Genomic DNA, 16,059 nt, shown 5'->3' with positions numbered 1-16,059 from the left:
TGCAATCTACACAGCCCCAAAGGCCCAAGTTACATCTAGCCACCAAAGGCCCAGGATGCATATCTGAGACTATTTCCTCATAATTTCTTCTATGAGGAAGTTTCACAGATTATTAAATGCATTTTATATGGCATTACTACATCCCTTTTAGTTTCAAGCCACAATTAGCTACTCTGGGGGAAAGTAAGAGCTTGGCTGAACAAAAGTCCTTTCTACAGAGGTGGAAAAGCACACCATGTTGGTAGAATTTTGAGACTAAACCTGGCAAAAGTGCCCAGTGTTCAGTAGACATTTCATAGCTTACTGTTACTGAATTCAGAGGAGAAGATATATGTTTGAGTTTATTACAGAATTTCCTAAGGTACTTGCAATTTGGCTGGCTGTGGTCAGGAAGAAATGTTCTCAAATGAAAGAGCAAGAACGGTGACTCTGCCTCCTGCAATATGGACTGCAACTGCTGGTCATTTTTTCTTTTTTATATGTATTTTAAATAAAGACAAGCATCCAACCGTGTATTCTTTTGTCAATTTCAGGAGGCCTCAAATTAAAATAAAGACCTAGAAGATGGGGAGCCTGGCCACTGATACTGCAAGGTAGCAGAGAGAGTGATTCAGTCTGAAGATGGTTCACCCAAATTCTCACTTTTCATGTAAAATCATGGGATCACTGGCCAGTTAATTCTATTTATATGCCTATGTTACATAGGTAACTATCCTATTTTTTGTTGGCCTTGTACATACGTGAATACAGGTACACACACCCTTCACAGCTCTGCTGCACAGAACCCATGACTGAGCCTCTCTGTTAACCTGAAGGAAAACTAAGGCAGGCAAGAGAAGTTTATTTTCCATGCTCCCCCTGCTAGGCAATGTGGTGCTCAAACTAGCCCATAGCAGGGCTGATCTCAGAAAAAGGTCTGTAATTCAAAACTGACCTGTTGCTCTGTCAATGGGACAGAGATCTCCCATCAAGATCAATGGAGCATTACAAAACTAAATTTTATACAATGCTAGGCATGGCACCAATCGAACAGATCCCAGAAGTTACTCGAGTTCTCTTTAAGAGCTTTGCTATTTTTAATTTACTGCTACAGATATGAAAAGATATGAAAATGCTTAAAAATAAATCAAACTCCTTTCGAAGGGACTAGCTTCATCTCCAGTTCTGTTCTACACATGACAAAACAGTGAAACAGCTGTTCCATTTAGGAAAAGAAATGATTTGTGCTATCTGTCCTTTAAAATAGGCTAATACATATACTTAATTTGAAACTGTGTAGCATCAAAGCAATTCTGCAACTCTAAAAATGACTCCAAGAATTTAACTGGCTTTTAAATACAAGAAAATAAAGTATTTTAAATGTATGAGTAATCCTAAAGACAGACACAGCTTCATGTCAGCTCATTCCAGTCGCTCAGATGTTATGACAATACTCACTTTCAAAACCATCTGGCACGTCCCCAATGCCTCAATGGTCACTGTGCTCTCCAGAGATATACCACTGCTTTTGTAAATGCTTCCCTGTAGGAATGTGGTGGTGACTGTTGAATACCTGTAGCTGTATCTGGCTCCTTTGGGGAAGTACAATGCACTGTGTCCTAGGAAACAAACAACAAAAACATTTTTGTAGTCTGTTAGAAAACAAAGGCTTTCTTTTCCCTATTTCTTCTTTTTTTGTTGTTGTTTTTAATATGTTGGCCACTGAAAGCAGATAAACTAGGACCTGGATTTTCAAAATGTTCCCTACCCACTTGGACTTACAATAGAAAGAACTGGGTTTCTGAAAGCACACTGCATACTAGAGAGAGCTCCCACATGAAAGGTGAAACGAATTTCGCTCTCTCCTATGCACATAACCTGACAATTTCCATCAAGGCAGGAGTCTAATCTCCAAGAGCAGAAAGGGACTGTAATGCACCCACGGCATGATGCTCCTTTGACACCTTCCAAAGGACAGCAAAGCAGGACCTTCACAACAGCAAGATGACAAAGATTTTCTGACACACTACATGCAATTCATCTGTGCTGTAAGCTACATGTATGCAGACAAATTAAATCATGAGTGCTTTTAAAGTAAGAACTTCAGTTCTGAAAGCCAGCCCTAGAAGACCTGGGCTGAGGAAATGCAGGCATTTGAAAACAGAGATTATATTTGTATTTGTATGAAGATGAATACCATATGGAAAGGAGCCTAATCTCCTTCCACTAATATGGACATTGATCAGAAGTCAGACTACAGAAATCATTTTTGTTACATCTGTGTAAACTTAAGGAAATAAGGATGAAAACTTGCCCAAGTCTGCAGTTATGATCAATACTAAAGTAGAATTTCATGACTATATCCTGAGCTATGTACTGCAGTACTTTCAGTGGAATCAAGCTGAGGCAATAAGTTGCACATGGTATGGAATACATCCTAACAAGTATTTTCATAGACTGGAGTTTAGGACCACCTTCACTCTATAATGGTACAACGTATAATTAATACACTTATGTAAAATACACTTGTAGAAAATAGAGACGGTGGAAACACAAGCAAGTAAAAAAGATGCCATTTTACAGACACTTCATGAATGATCCAATTTAAATTGTCAAGAAGCTTGGATGTAACTATTGCATGACTGTATAAACTGGCTTTCTGCCCATGCAATTATGTCCTGCTGAACAGGCATAAGTATAAAGATCCCTTGTAGGGTATGTCATTTGAAATAGCTCTTGCAGTGACCTGTCGAGTGTCCATGGGCAGCACTGTCATCTAGTGAATATAATGGCAAACACTCTGATGTGTGTCACATAGTCTCTGTATTCCTCTATTGGAAGGAGATTCTCTTCTAAACCAGGTGGTAAGAACTAATCCTGAAAGGATGAGAAGACCAGAGACATAATACCTCCGATGCAAAAAGGTTTGGTGGTGGTGGTGTGTGAGACTGTGACTAATACCATGTTCTTAAAAGATAAGATGTCATAGTATGGCCTTAATTGAGATTGCTGAACTGCAGAGAAGGGAAAATATTCTCTCTTGCCTCAGGTGAAGAGGGCAACACCTGGAAAAAATAACCACTGTGGCTTCCATGATACCAAGCTTCCTTTTCTCTGCCTCACAGCAGCATAGAGACACTCAAGCACTTTCGAATGATGAACCCATGCAGAGATGGGTTAAGCAAGCAAAGGGTCTCTGAGTGACACTATCTGGGTAGGCAGCTAAGAGGTCAGGATGAGATCTCCTTGGGAGTTGAATGCTCATGGGCACCCGCTCTGTTACACTGAAAAGCACTCGTGCATATTCAGGCACCTGCTGGCAACGTGAATGAGAAGCCTAAGTTACACACTGCACCTGAAGCCAATCTAACCAAACCTGTCCAGGTCAGTCCACTATCCAGTGTTTCTGTCTGCTCCTCCCTTTACAAAAAAGAAGTTTTGTGCCTGCCCATTGAAGGAGAAGTCTTCATGCCTGTTTCAGTGCAGAAGGAGCTAACACTGGGTACTGGAAAAGAGACATTCATGCATGGCTGGCTTTTGTCCTGCATTAGTTTAATAGCCTGTTAAGCTTTAATGAGTTATGAGGGTTCACAGAATGTGAACTTCAGGCAGGCCCATGCCAGGTAAAGCTCAGTGGAACTTCTCAGCTACTACCATGAATGCAGATGACTCCACAAACAGTCAAATCCAGCTCAGACATAAGTAACATTCTTCTAACACAACATCCTTGCTGAAGAGGAGTAGGATTTCAAATCCCTCCCTCCTTATCACATTCAAGGCCTGAATACCATCTTGTTTTACTCACCTACACACTCTGCAAAACAGGAAGCTCCATGGCTTAAACTCTCCAAAGATCCTGCAACAAGAAGTAAGATTACTGAAGGGCATTGAAAATTTGTGTGCAGCTCTCATGACATACATTGCTGCTTTTCAATTACAGTGAACCTAACATGAAACATTAAGAAGCAACATATGAATGTCTTAGGGCAGGCATGTGTATTTATCCTGAGGGCTATAATGTCAGAGCAGGTCACACAGATCATATCCAACAGCTTGGTGTTAAGGCTCGCCTTTGCATTTGTTACAAAAGATTCTTATCTATTCTGTATTACCAGAGATACCATTTGCCCTAATGTGACATCTAGGTACAGTTTCAAGAGCAAGAGCCTGGGGGTTGCATGTTCCCGACAAAGGAGCCCATCACAGTGATCAGAGATGGATTCCTTTGTAGCTCACTTGGGAGGGAAAGAGAAGGACAGATGACGCCCAAGGCTGTTGTTTCAGTCAATACGCACTGAAATGTGTATTTTTATGCAGACATATGTCTATTTATCATTGTTCTTTCTTCTTCTTCTCCATTTTCTTCCCTAAAGACATGAAAAGCTCACAGAAGAAAGAAAACAATAACTAGGATATTTCGTGTCATTCATAAAGTTCTCCTTCATAAAAGAGACTTATTAGTGCATAATGACTTAATCTAAAAAAAAGACGACTCAAAGTGGTAGAAGCAAAGAACAAGTCTTTTATAAACTCTGTCATGGCTCTCAGAACTTCCAAATAATTTCATGAACCCACAGGACTGGATAAACTTCCTAATTTTTATGTTACTGTTTTCCAGATTTCATTCATCCCACATCCCTCCTAACCAAAAAGATAACTTTGATCAAGTTTTCTGATTATATCTAAGTTAGAAGGATAACAAATACGGACAGGTTAAACCAGCAGTGAATATATCTGTTGTGATTAACACACCAGAACATTCTGCAGGCAGTATCTTGTAGTAATAAAGTTCTACATCCACTGACAGAAAATAAACAATGTGGACATAAAATAGAGGCAGGGGAAGAAACACTTTCACTGAAGCAGCCTCCATAATTGATTTTCATATTCTCTAAAAACTATGTAACATTATTCTTCCTTGTAATCTAATTCCATAGCTTCCAGATAGAACAGGTAGAAATGGACACAAAGTTGGGGGTGGGTGATGGGTGTGTGAAATTTTAGGTATTCTCTTTTTATGGAAACATCTTAGAGACAATTATTTAGGAGCTAAACATCATTCATGTTCAGAGTCAAGACACATTAACACACAAAAGGTCAGTGCAATTCTACCCTCCTCTTCTTCCTTTGTAGCTCACTAGCCTTAGCTATTCAATGAGCTGTTCCAGGCAGAAACCAAGGCCTGGCCCAAAAAATCCATGAGAGTTTTGCTACTAAGTACACTGGGACTAGACTTTGCTTTCACTGCTTTCCATATGTCTGTACCACACACAGCACATATGAATGACATGCCTCTGCATATTTATCAAGTACGGAAATGTAATAATATCATGGATTATCAAAGAAAAGGAAAGAAATTAAGGTCCTCATTCTCCCACTTCTGCATATTCTCATCAGCATTTAAACTAAGCAAGGTTCTGTGTTCGGCAAAGGCAAATGATGCCTACTTAACAGGGATTCTTAATCAAAAAGAAAAAGAAAAAAAAGAAATACACGTTTTATATGCCATACTTCACAACCACAGGCTTTTACATTAATTTACTGCAGTTAGGAAAAATTTTATTAAGCTGAGATTTTTATTGCATGTGGCCATTCAAGAGATCGGAAGTATCATTTAAGGCAGGAACAGGAGCAAGCTTTACTGCTGAAGAAAATCTCTTCCAGCACCAGCAAACTAAGGAACAAACACTTAAACATCACAAGTCAAGGCTGGCCATTTCTCAAGACCTCCTTTAACCCTGGAGAATGTGTTCTCCAGCATAACTTTCATTCAGACTCTCAGAGAGAGAGCAGGGAGTTCGAGGGACTGCAGGACACACCTACCCCCAGAGGTGGATTGGCTCCAGCTGGGCACAGCAGCAGCGGGAGGCACAGCCAGGGCACTGCACACACAGCCTCCGCTTCCCTTCTTTGCTCTGTACGCAAACATCCACGCTGGAAGCTAGTACAAGTTTCATGTGAATGCTCTGACACTGAATGACCTTAAAGAAGCCTGGCAGGATTACATTCATCTAATTATTTCAAGCACTACTAGATGACATACAAGTACTTGATGAACTGGAAGAAAAAATGTTTTCATAGAGAAATTAGGCAACAGCGAAATTTGAGGTGTCTAATTCCCGTGCAATCACGGCAGTTGCCTGTACAAGCATGATGTCTAGGCACTCAGGAGGCTAGCCTGATACAAACCGGACTTCAGCAAGTGAAAAGCCAGCTCACCAAAACCACCAGAGATCATTTTCACCTCTGGAAAACGCACAGATAGGATGTTGAAGATAGTTGAAGACTGACCTAGTGGTCTCAGTCCCTTGGGAACTTCCGTGATAAACCTGAGCTGAATTAAAGGAGTACTGAGAGAGGAGCCCCATGACATGCACGCACAGCCTCCCCCTTCCAGGACCCGCACTCCTAGCACTCTCTGGCACTCACCTCAACCACCTACCCCAAGTCCTAGACATCAACAGGAACGTGCACACTGCAAAAGCTGTCAGATCAGCTGCTCATATCCACTGCTGTGTCATACAAGGAACAGCCAGAATCAAGCATATGATATTGCTGCACTTCAAGTATATGGCACTTGCATGTACCACAGTGAAAGATTATTTTACTTTATTAATACCCATAATAAAAGGTTTTATTAATTAGTACTAATAAAAGCATTCAGCCCTAACTTGCCATTATTTATAAAGCTTTCTTTAAAATAAAACCTTCCAGTTAGAAGATCTGTAGTAAGTATAATTGCCCCTCCCAAATCTATGCTATACTATATGCTAATAAACCTTCCTGTTCAGCCGTAGCTAAGCATCTCAATATTCCTTAGTTTTGCCACCCACTGGAGACAAAAGGCCTTTTTATTCTGTTTCTGTGCTTTTATGTATTTTGTATGCACCATATGCCTGGAGGAAACGCTTTCGTCAAACTATTGCATTTAAAAACCCACATTTGTATTATTTGATTGGAGTCATATTTTGCATTCTCTTGATCCCTTTTCTTAAACTTCAGAATGGAATGCACTGGTTTTGGAACAAAAATAAGAAAACATTTGTTCCTTTAGCATCCACTCAAATCCATACACATTTTTATTCCCAAATAAAATTTTAAGTTTCTGGAGGACAGAATTATATTTCCCTTGAAAAGATTTTACCTCCACATCTATATTTCTCTCCCACTGAACACACCTTTTAATTTTGCAGAACTAATTCTCTGTGTGGAAGTTCAGATTTGACTTTAAAAAAAAAGTGTGAAAGAACATGTTATTTTCAAGGAAACTTGATCCTAGTGCTACAGATATCTGCAAAATCAGAAAATTTTCTGGTATGCAGAGTCCAGATCATGCAATATAAGAAAATTATCATTGTGCTATTAATTTTTATGAACACACCTATCTATACACAAAAGCACATATGCATTAACTTCAAAATTCCAATTGCACTGCATTTGAACCAGAAAACCTCATAATCTCCTTGGGAAAAAAAAAATCCTCTCAAAGTATCTAATGGATCAGGTAAGAAAGGGGCTATCTACCTTCCCCCTTCTCTTTTAAATGGTGGAAAAAGTTAGTGGTAAGCTAACAGCCTTTACATACAAGAAGTCAGTATTACCTTATTCAAAAACTTTGAAATAAATATGGTAAACAAACTTTGAAAAATCATTTCTGTTATGTAGCGTCAGATTTTTAAGATCTGCACCCATCTTCAGGACCAGATTCAAGAGCACTCTCAGCTCAGGATTTTTAAACATGTTTATCACAGACAGACACTATGGTAGGCTGAGCACTACTAACAATCAGCACTTTGTTAAGGTGTCTAAATTTAGACCTCTTTGCTTTGCTTTTTTGAAGTTTTAAATTTTCTTCTATCATTTATTTTTGTTTTAAAAGCAGTATGCACGTGAGCTCTTTTCAGATGACAAGAGTAGCATTTTCATGAACTTTTCACTCGTTAAAGAATCCTTCATGTTCCAATGCTAGTGAGCACAATTTTAGAATGCCAGACTATCACAAATATTTCACATGTTATTTTCAATTGAGATAATGAATTAGCTAGCACAATCTCACTGTTTCTGCTGCCTTCCCCAGGAACACTGAAGGAAGATACACTATTTACTGCACTCATTTAAATGGAGGGTGCCTTCCCACCTGCCCATGTGCAACCCGGAGAGCTCAGTAAAGCAATCTGCTACGCTACGCTGAAAATCAAGACAAAGCTGCAACAAGAATCACTGCAGACCTACAAGCTGTAACATAATTTACAATATCCCAGATGTTTTGCTAGTGAGCTCATTCCTATGCAGAAGTATTTTACATTAAGAGACAGGCATCTTAGCAGAGGAAAAAATTTCTTCTACTTACTCCCTGAAGCTCCTGCCACAACAGCACAGAGTAAAATGACTGAATGCAGCCCCATGACCATCGAAATCACCACCTCAGGCCAGAAGTTAAGAAAATCACATCAGTTCTCCTCTCCAAGGCACCTCTGAGCAAGGCAGTGAAAGAAAATTTCACAAAGCAGGAGCTCCCTATTCCAAATCCCCTCTCCCAGCCAGGGGAGGGGCTCTGGCAGGGGAGCCCATGGCAGGGGGGGGGGGGGGGGGGGGATGCATAGCTGTAATAAGGAGAGAGGTAGATGGACACACAGAAACATCTCACCCAAGCTCTACCTGCATTTCAGCCTTGTTGCCCTCAGAGAGGGGAAGAGAGAGTGAAAAAGTGTGTGCATTATTAACCTGTCGGAAATTAACCAAAAATTCAAGGAAATATAATGGAGTACCACAAGATAACAAATTATAGCAAATGACCAGAACAATCCCATGCAGTGTTAGTAAGGTTAAAAGTATGTCAGGGAAGAGGAAAAAAAAGAAAAAGACTGCTTTAGCAAGTATTCCCTGCTGATTCACCAAAAAGCACAGAAGATAAGGGCACAAGCTTTAGGGCTGGAAGAAAGGTGTTGCCATGAGGAGCAAACAGCTTCACAGGGTGCAGCCCATCCCTTCAACCAAAGTCCCACATCTAAGAGGTCTGAAAGCTTGCCTAAAAAAACCCACAAAAACACTGAACTATAGTCCATCTGGTAGCAATCAAGCTTTTACAAAATGTCAAACATAGGTCTTCCGGGGTTCACTGAACTTCTGGTAAAGACCTTCCCTTCCACTCCTGCTTGAGCACAACTCACTATCCATCTCCTGCTTCCACATTCTTCTAGATCTTCCTGGGTACTTGTCATTTCTCTTCCCCAACAACCTCTTCCCATGCTTATCCTTAACACAAACAGGATTGCTGAACACCTATGCCACAGAGGCCCTGTCAAACGCAGTCACTCAGGCACTCCAAGATTTTCTCTGCTTTGGACATGCAAAGATTTATTTTCTCCCTCTGTCACATCTAACCTCTAACCACAAGCCTCTGGTTTAACAACACACACAAATATAAATCACAGATAACAATCTCAGTCACTGGTGCCACACTCCCCAACTAGTCTGTGTTGTCACAGCTTCTCAATATACTTTGCATAGATCAATGACCAAAGGTCAGAGACAGAAAATCATGTCTAAAGAGTTAATAAAAAATTGCATGATAAAAGATGGGTGCCTCGAGCAAAACTCAAGATCTACCAAATGCCAAACCCAGCAAGGGCTCAGGTCTGAAACTGGATACAAAATCTTGCAGGACTTGGAAAAGTAGAATTTACCAAGCCAAAGTGTTATATGAGAAAGCCTCTTTCTGTCTTCACTGTAATTTTTCGGAATGTTAAAACTGACTTTGAAACTGCTTCACAGAGTTCATTGCAGAAATCTTGCAGCCTGTTGGGTTTGTTGTTTTCCTCTACTCTGCTATGAGTCACTCAGATAGTTTCATATTCATTACGAGTTTTCATTTTAAAATTCGAGCCCATTTGGGCACAGTAAGTGTTCGGTAAATAATCCCGCAGTCATTCAACTCTTGGTCTACTATCAGAAATTATGGATGTAAGCACAAAAGCTAGTATTTGTGGATGCATATAAAAACATGATGAATTTACAGATAAACTGCTATATCGTGACAAATTCCTACTCTTTTTCCCCTTAGTAACTATTGTTGCCTGTTCTCCACAGTATCTTTTTACTCTTTATATAATAAGTTTGTTTAATGTACTTCATACAGCTTTCACTGAGTAACTTAGTAGAACAAAACTTGTACTGTAGCCAGTAAGAATATCAAAACTGGTACTAAAGGGGCTTTCTGCCTTATCATGACTCTCCTACGGATTGCACAGCCCAACACCAGCAACTTACGAGCGGCATTTACGTGCTGAGATCCCACTGCGTAGCCTTACTCTCTTATTACAGAGGACATTTGTGATCCATTCGACAGGCCAATATAAGCTCCTTTTAAAATGCATGAGACACCTCATAGCAAGTTTTCCACTTAGTGTATGTTAACCTCATGTATGGCACCAGTGTCCTGAGCCAGCAGAGTACATAAACAGGTTCTTAATTTTAAGCATAAGCACACCTCAATGAATTAAGCATGTAACCTTGTTCTCTCTAAACAGCTAGACTTTCCTCACAGTGTTGGGGAGTTTGTCATTAAGAACATTTTAACCAAATTTTCTCTTTCAATTACATTTTTAATTTTCACCCAAAGGAGTTCATACAGGGCATAGGACACAAGGAAGGAGCTTTAAGAAACAGGGTGGCCAGGAAGAAGCTGTACAAACTGCCCTGGAGGGAAGCCTCTGCTCCAAATCCCCTAAACAAAAGCAGGGACTAACCAGATGGCAAAAGCGTCAGATCTACTGCTCACAGGCCTGAAACACACTGGGTTTTGGGATGCCTCAGGCCTGCAGTACATACAGAGATCAACAGTACTGCACATAGTGTCCAATCACGCAGCAAGAGAGGGGGAATAAACACCTTTCTAGGAGGTTACATGGGGACTGCACTAAGAAAACTGGTCCTCTTCCGAACGGCTTTTAGAAAGGACTGATGTGTTTAAAAGACCCATGTTTTAAATGCTTTAAGAGAAATTCTTAGCTACAGACATTGGCATTCTTATCACTATTTCTACAGTAACAACACATTCATGCAAAAATAAAGCATTTACAATGGATGGTGCGTCATAGTAGAAGTGTTCTCATTAAGGATTAGCAAACAAACTTTCTGAAAAGATTCGAGTCCGGAGCAACAGAGTTTTCACTAGTAAATAGTGGACATTATTGCAAATAGTTACACATACATTAGTTCGAAGCACAAGTAATCCTGTTAAATGTAAAGGATAAAATAAATGCAGACACAAAATACACACAAATGGAGTCAAGAGAATCTTAAAGGTTTGTAAGAACAGAGTGGCAGCTGTTCAGAAGTGACCAGTGATCTTTGGACATCTGAGAACAGGACGGGTCCAGCTTCAGACATTAGTCAGGGATCCAATATCCAGCATGTAGCTGTGTTTCTCCCCTTCTGATACCAAACTGAGCATCAAAAGTCAGTAATAAATAGCACAATGAACCACAGACTGAATACTGACATAGAAGATCCATGAAAAATAACAGATACGGCTACTTTGTATGTAAAAACATTAATCATTTTGAATTGAATGCTTTTGAATTAAACAGAATGGATTACATTTCAATAGATTACAATTCAGAGTCAAAGAGCTGAAGTTCAGGTCCTTAGAGTAAGGTTTAACATTCATAATCTTTTTTAGGCTCTGATCCCAAGGTATGCTCAATGCAGACAGAACTGCTAGAACTCATCAATGTCAACATGGCCCAACAGCAGAGCAGAGCTCAAGGATTTGGAGTTTGTCTTAGAGGTGATTATGTTTTCGAAAAGAGAGTTCAGTGTTGCCTGTAATTTCCTTTAATTTTCTACTATGTTCGAATTGCCCTGCTCTGCTTTTTCAGTTACAACTGTAAATCACACCTTCCAAAATAATCAAACTTGCATTTTAAGTTTCAGCTTTAGGGTTCCCAATTTTAGTGAGTAAACTGTATTAAAAAAGGAAAGAAAAATACATTGTTATAGGTGTGCGAGCATACACAAATACTTTCGCATCTGAGTTTGTTTCAATTTCTATCTTCACAGTTTCATAAACCTACCAATAATTTTATAAAAAACAATGAAATTCATAAACAAAACTCTGAGGCATTTTTGTCAAACTCATTCCAAACAACTTTTCTCAGTATATCACAGACTTTGGCCCTTCACACTTAAATATCATAGTTAAGAACTATGGATTCTTCATAGTTAATAACTGGATTTACATCAGAATCTTAAATGCATGAGGAAGCCAAATCTTTAAGATAAAGCACGTATCATTAGTATCTTGTGTACTTGACTAACTTCGCTCATTCAAGTGGATTGATAAGTAAAGGATGCAAGTCCAAAACTGAAAAATGAGCCCAATGTCTTTCAAATGCATTTTTCTACCTCCCCAAAATACCATTTTCTTAAAACATAAAACATCTCCCCCAAAGAAACAAACAAAAAAAGCTCCTAAAGAGAAATTTCCAATATAGTGTTTTCCTAAATAATTTACTTCTACTTTTTTAAATGCCCAGGAAAATTAGGAACAAGTTCTGCAAACACATTAGTTTAATGATGCTCAGGAGACTTGTGCTGGCGGCAAGTCTGAAAAAAGTATTCATCCATTCTAAAGGTTATTGTGCTTAAGGTTATAAAATGAATTGAAAGCAAAATACCATCTTGGACAAAATGAAATAAGGATGTCCATGAACACTGGCAACAAACAGTAAATAATTCTCCAGTTTTCATTTCAATAAATACATACATACAATATTTTTAATATCCTTGATGAGTCTGAGCAGCTTAGTGGTTATTGCAGTGCATTTTGAAAGAGTGTCTCGGGACTGTTTCTTATTCAACATGACAGTGTGAACAGATCACTTAATTTCTCTACAACTATTTCTATGTCTGAAAAGTCTACACTGCAATTGCCAATGAGATCTGAGGCTTAACAGACTAGTAAGGTCTTTTTTGTAAAGGTCCTGTGAGCTTTTTTAAATTAACATTATTGTTAAAACATTTGCATTTAACCCTAAGGATCAAAAGGAGGAGGAGAAGGCCCTTGGCCCTGGCTCCAAACAGCACTGGGGCTGCCGCAGGGATGGGCTCTGGCCCACACGCTCCCAGAGGGTTTTCGTGACACCCACGGCACTAAAGAAATTCCAAGTCTAGCCTAAGCGTAGAGGTTCAAGTAGTCCATTTAAAAAACATATCAGTGCTTGAAGTCCCACACGCATGTTTTTGTAACCACTCAGCACCATGGTGGATTTAAGTATTTCTGGACCCTACAACAAAACATTTACAGAAATGTAACGTATCCTGTTACTGCCACACCACAAGCTGGCGGTGCGGGGAGAGAGGAGGCGGGGGAAACCGCCCCCAAAATGGGCAGTAGGCAGTTAGAGAGACCCACCCAGGAAATCTTCAGAATTAAAAAAAAAAAAAAAAAAAAAAAGACAGAAATTTAGGAAAAAATGTTCTAAAGAAACTGACATCACTGAAGGAAAAAAAAAACGAGTATGGGTAGCACTGTTGGACATTTAAACTTTTCGAACCGTTTACCAGGATTAAATTACGTCATCAACAAAGCACCCTTCCGCGGGTCGCCGCCCCCCCCCCAAAGGCCCAACGCCAACCCCTCGCCCCTCACCTGGCACCGGCAAGGCCCCCATCCCGCTCCGCGCCCGTCCCCTGGCAGAGGGGGGCCGAGACCCCGGCCGGGCTGCCACAAGCGAGCGCCACCGTGAGGGGCGGCCATGGCGGAGGGGGCAGCCCGCGCCGGGGGAGGGGAGGGGGGGGCAGTGCCCGCAGGGCCCTAACGGCTGCGTCGCCTCGCGCCGCCCGGCCTCGCGCGAGGCCGCCAGGTGACCGCGCCCCGCGGCGCCTCCTGCCGGCGGGAGGGAGCCGCGCAGCCTCCCCCCCCCCCCGCCGCTCCCGTGACTGGAGGCGACGCCTGTCCCGCAGCAGGAGGCTCGGACAGGCCCCGGCTCTGCTCCAGGGCGTTTCGCCCCGTCTCCTAGCTCCTCCGCTGGATGCAAGGCAGCGAGGGGTGGTACCGCAGAGCAGGGGTACAGCCCCTTCCTGCTGCTGTTACCCGGTCACAGCAGCGGTTTACTCAGACGTACTGGTGTCTCAGGGCTACGCTACCCTCCAGAAAAGCAGGAGATGCAAAGGCCGTATGCCAGCAGAAGGAAAAAAACTCCCACATCCATAAAAATAATAATACTGGTATCTTCTCTCAGAAGATTGAAGGCTGCAGGCCATAAGGAGCCTCCCGACAGCTCCACACGCACGCACACACTTACATACACACACCTAGACAAGTCAGAGAGGTGAGAAGGCTTCACTGGCTTGCCCGATACCCCTTCACGGCCTCCTCGCCAGCACCGTGGTGGTCGTAGCTCGCACTGAGGGCTCTGACGCTGCCCACACGGTGCAGGGGGCCCCGATGCCCAGTACTGAATATTTTAGAAACAGCCTCCAGCCCCAGCACCTGTCTATCCCACGGGGCCGCCTGCCGTCGCGGCGAGCAGGAGCCACGGCGTGGGTGCACATTTCCAAAGCTCCCACGAAACCCCCACTGGCAGCTTCAGATTATTCACACAACGGTTTTAGACCCTATAGCAATGTCTGCCATATAGTCCATTAATGCAATAATCCTCAGGAACCCCCTCCATATATATATATAAATATATATATATATATATATAAAAAAATATAAAAAATACCAAGGAGTTGTATGAAGCAAAACAGCCAACCGTAACAGGACTTTTTAAAACCCTCCCACTCACTCTAGACTTGTGCATGACTTACTTTTAATGTCTCCAAACCACACAGCCACCTGTTCAAACAGACACTAGCTTTTCAGATTGTTAAAACAAAAACAATTATTCATGAGCATGAAAAAAAATAAGAGTATAAGGAGCACTTCCTTTGAAATCAGCAGCTTTCACCATGTATGTTTTGGTGTCCTGGCTGGAGACAGTAATAAAACACCTGCGAATCACATATAGAAAGAAACTGAACATTATGCAAGAGGGCATTCACCTCACAAAATAAATAAATAAATAAAAGTCATCCTAAGATAATGAATTTATATCACATTGTGTCACTTTTCTTTATAAAATTCTGCAAAGGTTAATTTGCCGTAAGATACAGCTCACTTGAACTACACACTTAAACTGTATACACATTTGTCATAGTACTCACTTAAAATTTTTATCACTAAATGTTATTACTAACATTTTTATTGCTAGTATATTCCATTATTAATCTTTTGTTCCTCAGTTTTTAAGAATAATTAACTGTTTTGGAGTACACAAGTGACAATCAATTTCTTGCACAGAGAACTCGTGGTTAGATGGTAAGCAGTGCTTTCACAAACACTGCAATAAATAGCAGCTTCTTGAAACCATTCTGCTCTTGCTTAACAACTCCCTTCTTGTAGGCTCAGCTGGTACTTATTTATTTTAGCAGTTCCTGATCCCCTTTGCATGACAAAACAAGTTTTGTTTCCTTCTGGCTCACATGTCATCAGAATTAACTAAATCTGAACACTGGGCAAGTTCTGTTGGTTAAAAATAATGGTAATGGAAATAACAGAGTCAGTGGAACAGAAAGCTATGTCAACCTGGAAAGCTAATAAAGGTGGTGGGAGGGGAAGACTTGCTCTGAACTTGTCATGCAGCACTGGAGGATTTCAGGTGGTCCATGCCCCTTACTTACTGATTCGTGGAGATAGTATGAGCTCAAAGTCAGTATGCCACTTCTGTGTCTATAATCAGAGGAAAAATGTGTTTGTTCACAACTCAAAAGGCTTATTAAGCAACATTTTAGTTAACCTGTTGATAAAACTCAGTGCATTATAACAAAGTTGTACTAACCTTGCCATCCTGGATTTTCTGCATCTCAGCAAGAAAAATTGCTGAGGCATATTGCCTCAGATCTACCAAAAAACAAAACAAAACAAAAATAAACATGAAGGATAACCTTACATCATTAATAGGGAATGTTTCCCATTGAACATTGTATTTAATAACGATTGTTTCCCTACTGGTGACTGGTATGCAAGTACAG

The 16,059-nt window shown here is 40.8% G+C and overlaps 1 protein-coding gene across 4 annotated transcripts in view; it reads right to left on the bottom strand.

The window, feature by feature from the left end:
• Nucleotides 1-13,839, bottom strand: part of LOC112981027 (uncharacterized) — a 110,899-nt gene extending 97,060 nt beyond the window's left edge. For all 4 annotated transcript variants that reach the window (XR_010391629.1, XM_026096317.2, XM_064520388.1 and 1 more), the window contains exons 1-3: nt 13,634-13,839; nt 3,785-3,835; nt 1,438-1,598 (exon numbers count right to left, since the gene is read on the bottom strand). Coding sequence is in view for 3 of the 4 variants with exons in the window: in XM_026096317.2 (XP_025952102.2) it covers nt 1,438-1,598; nt 3,785-3,835; nt 13,634-13,655 (234 nt within the window). In the remaining variant the exon portion in view is untranslated. The remainder of the gene's footprint in view (nt 1-1,437; nt 1,599-3,784; nt 3,836-13,633) is intronic.
• Between the last annotated feature and the right edge of the window lie 2,220 nt (nt 13,840-16,059).

The sequence above is a fragment of the Dromaius novaehollandiae genome, chromosome 14 (assembly GCF_036370855.1).
Source record: "Dromaius novaehollandiae isolate bDroNov1 chromosome 14, bDroNov1.hap1, whole genome shotgun sequence".
NCBI classification, from domain to species: domain Eukaryota; kingdom Metazoa; phylum Chordata; class Aves; order Casuariiformes; family Dromaiidae; genus Dromaius; species Dromaius novaehollandiae.
Note: the sequence above shows the minus strand (reverse complement) of the source record. Positions and strands in the feature narration are given on the sequence as shown.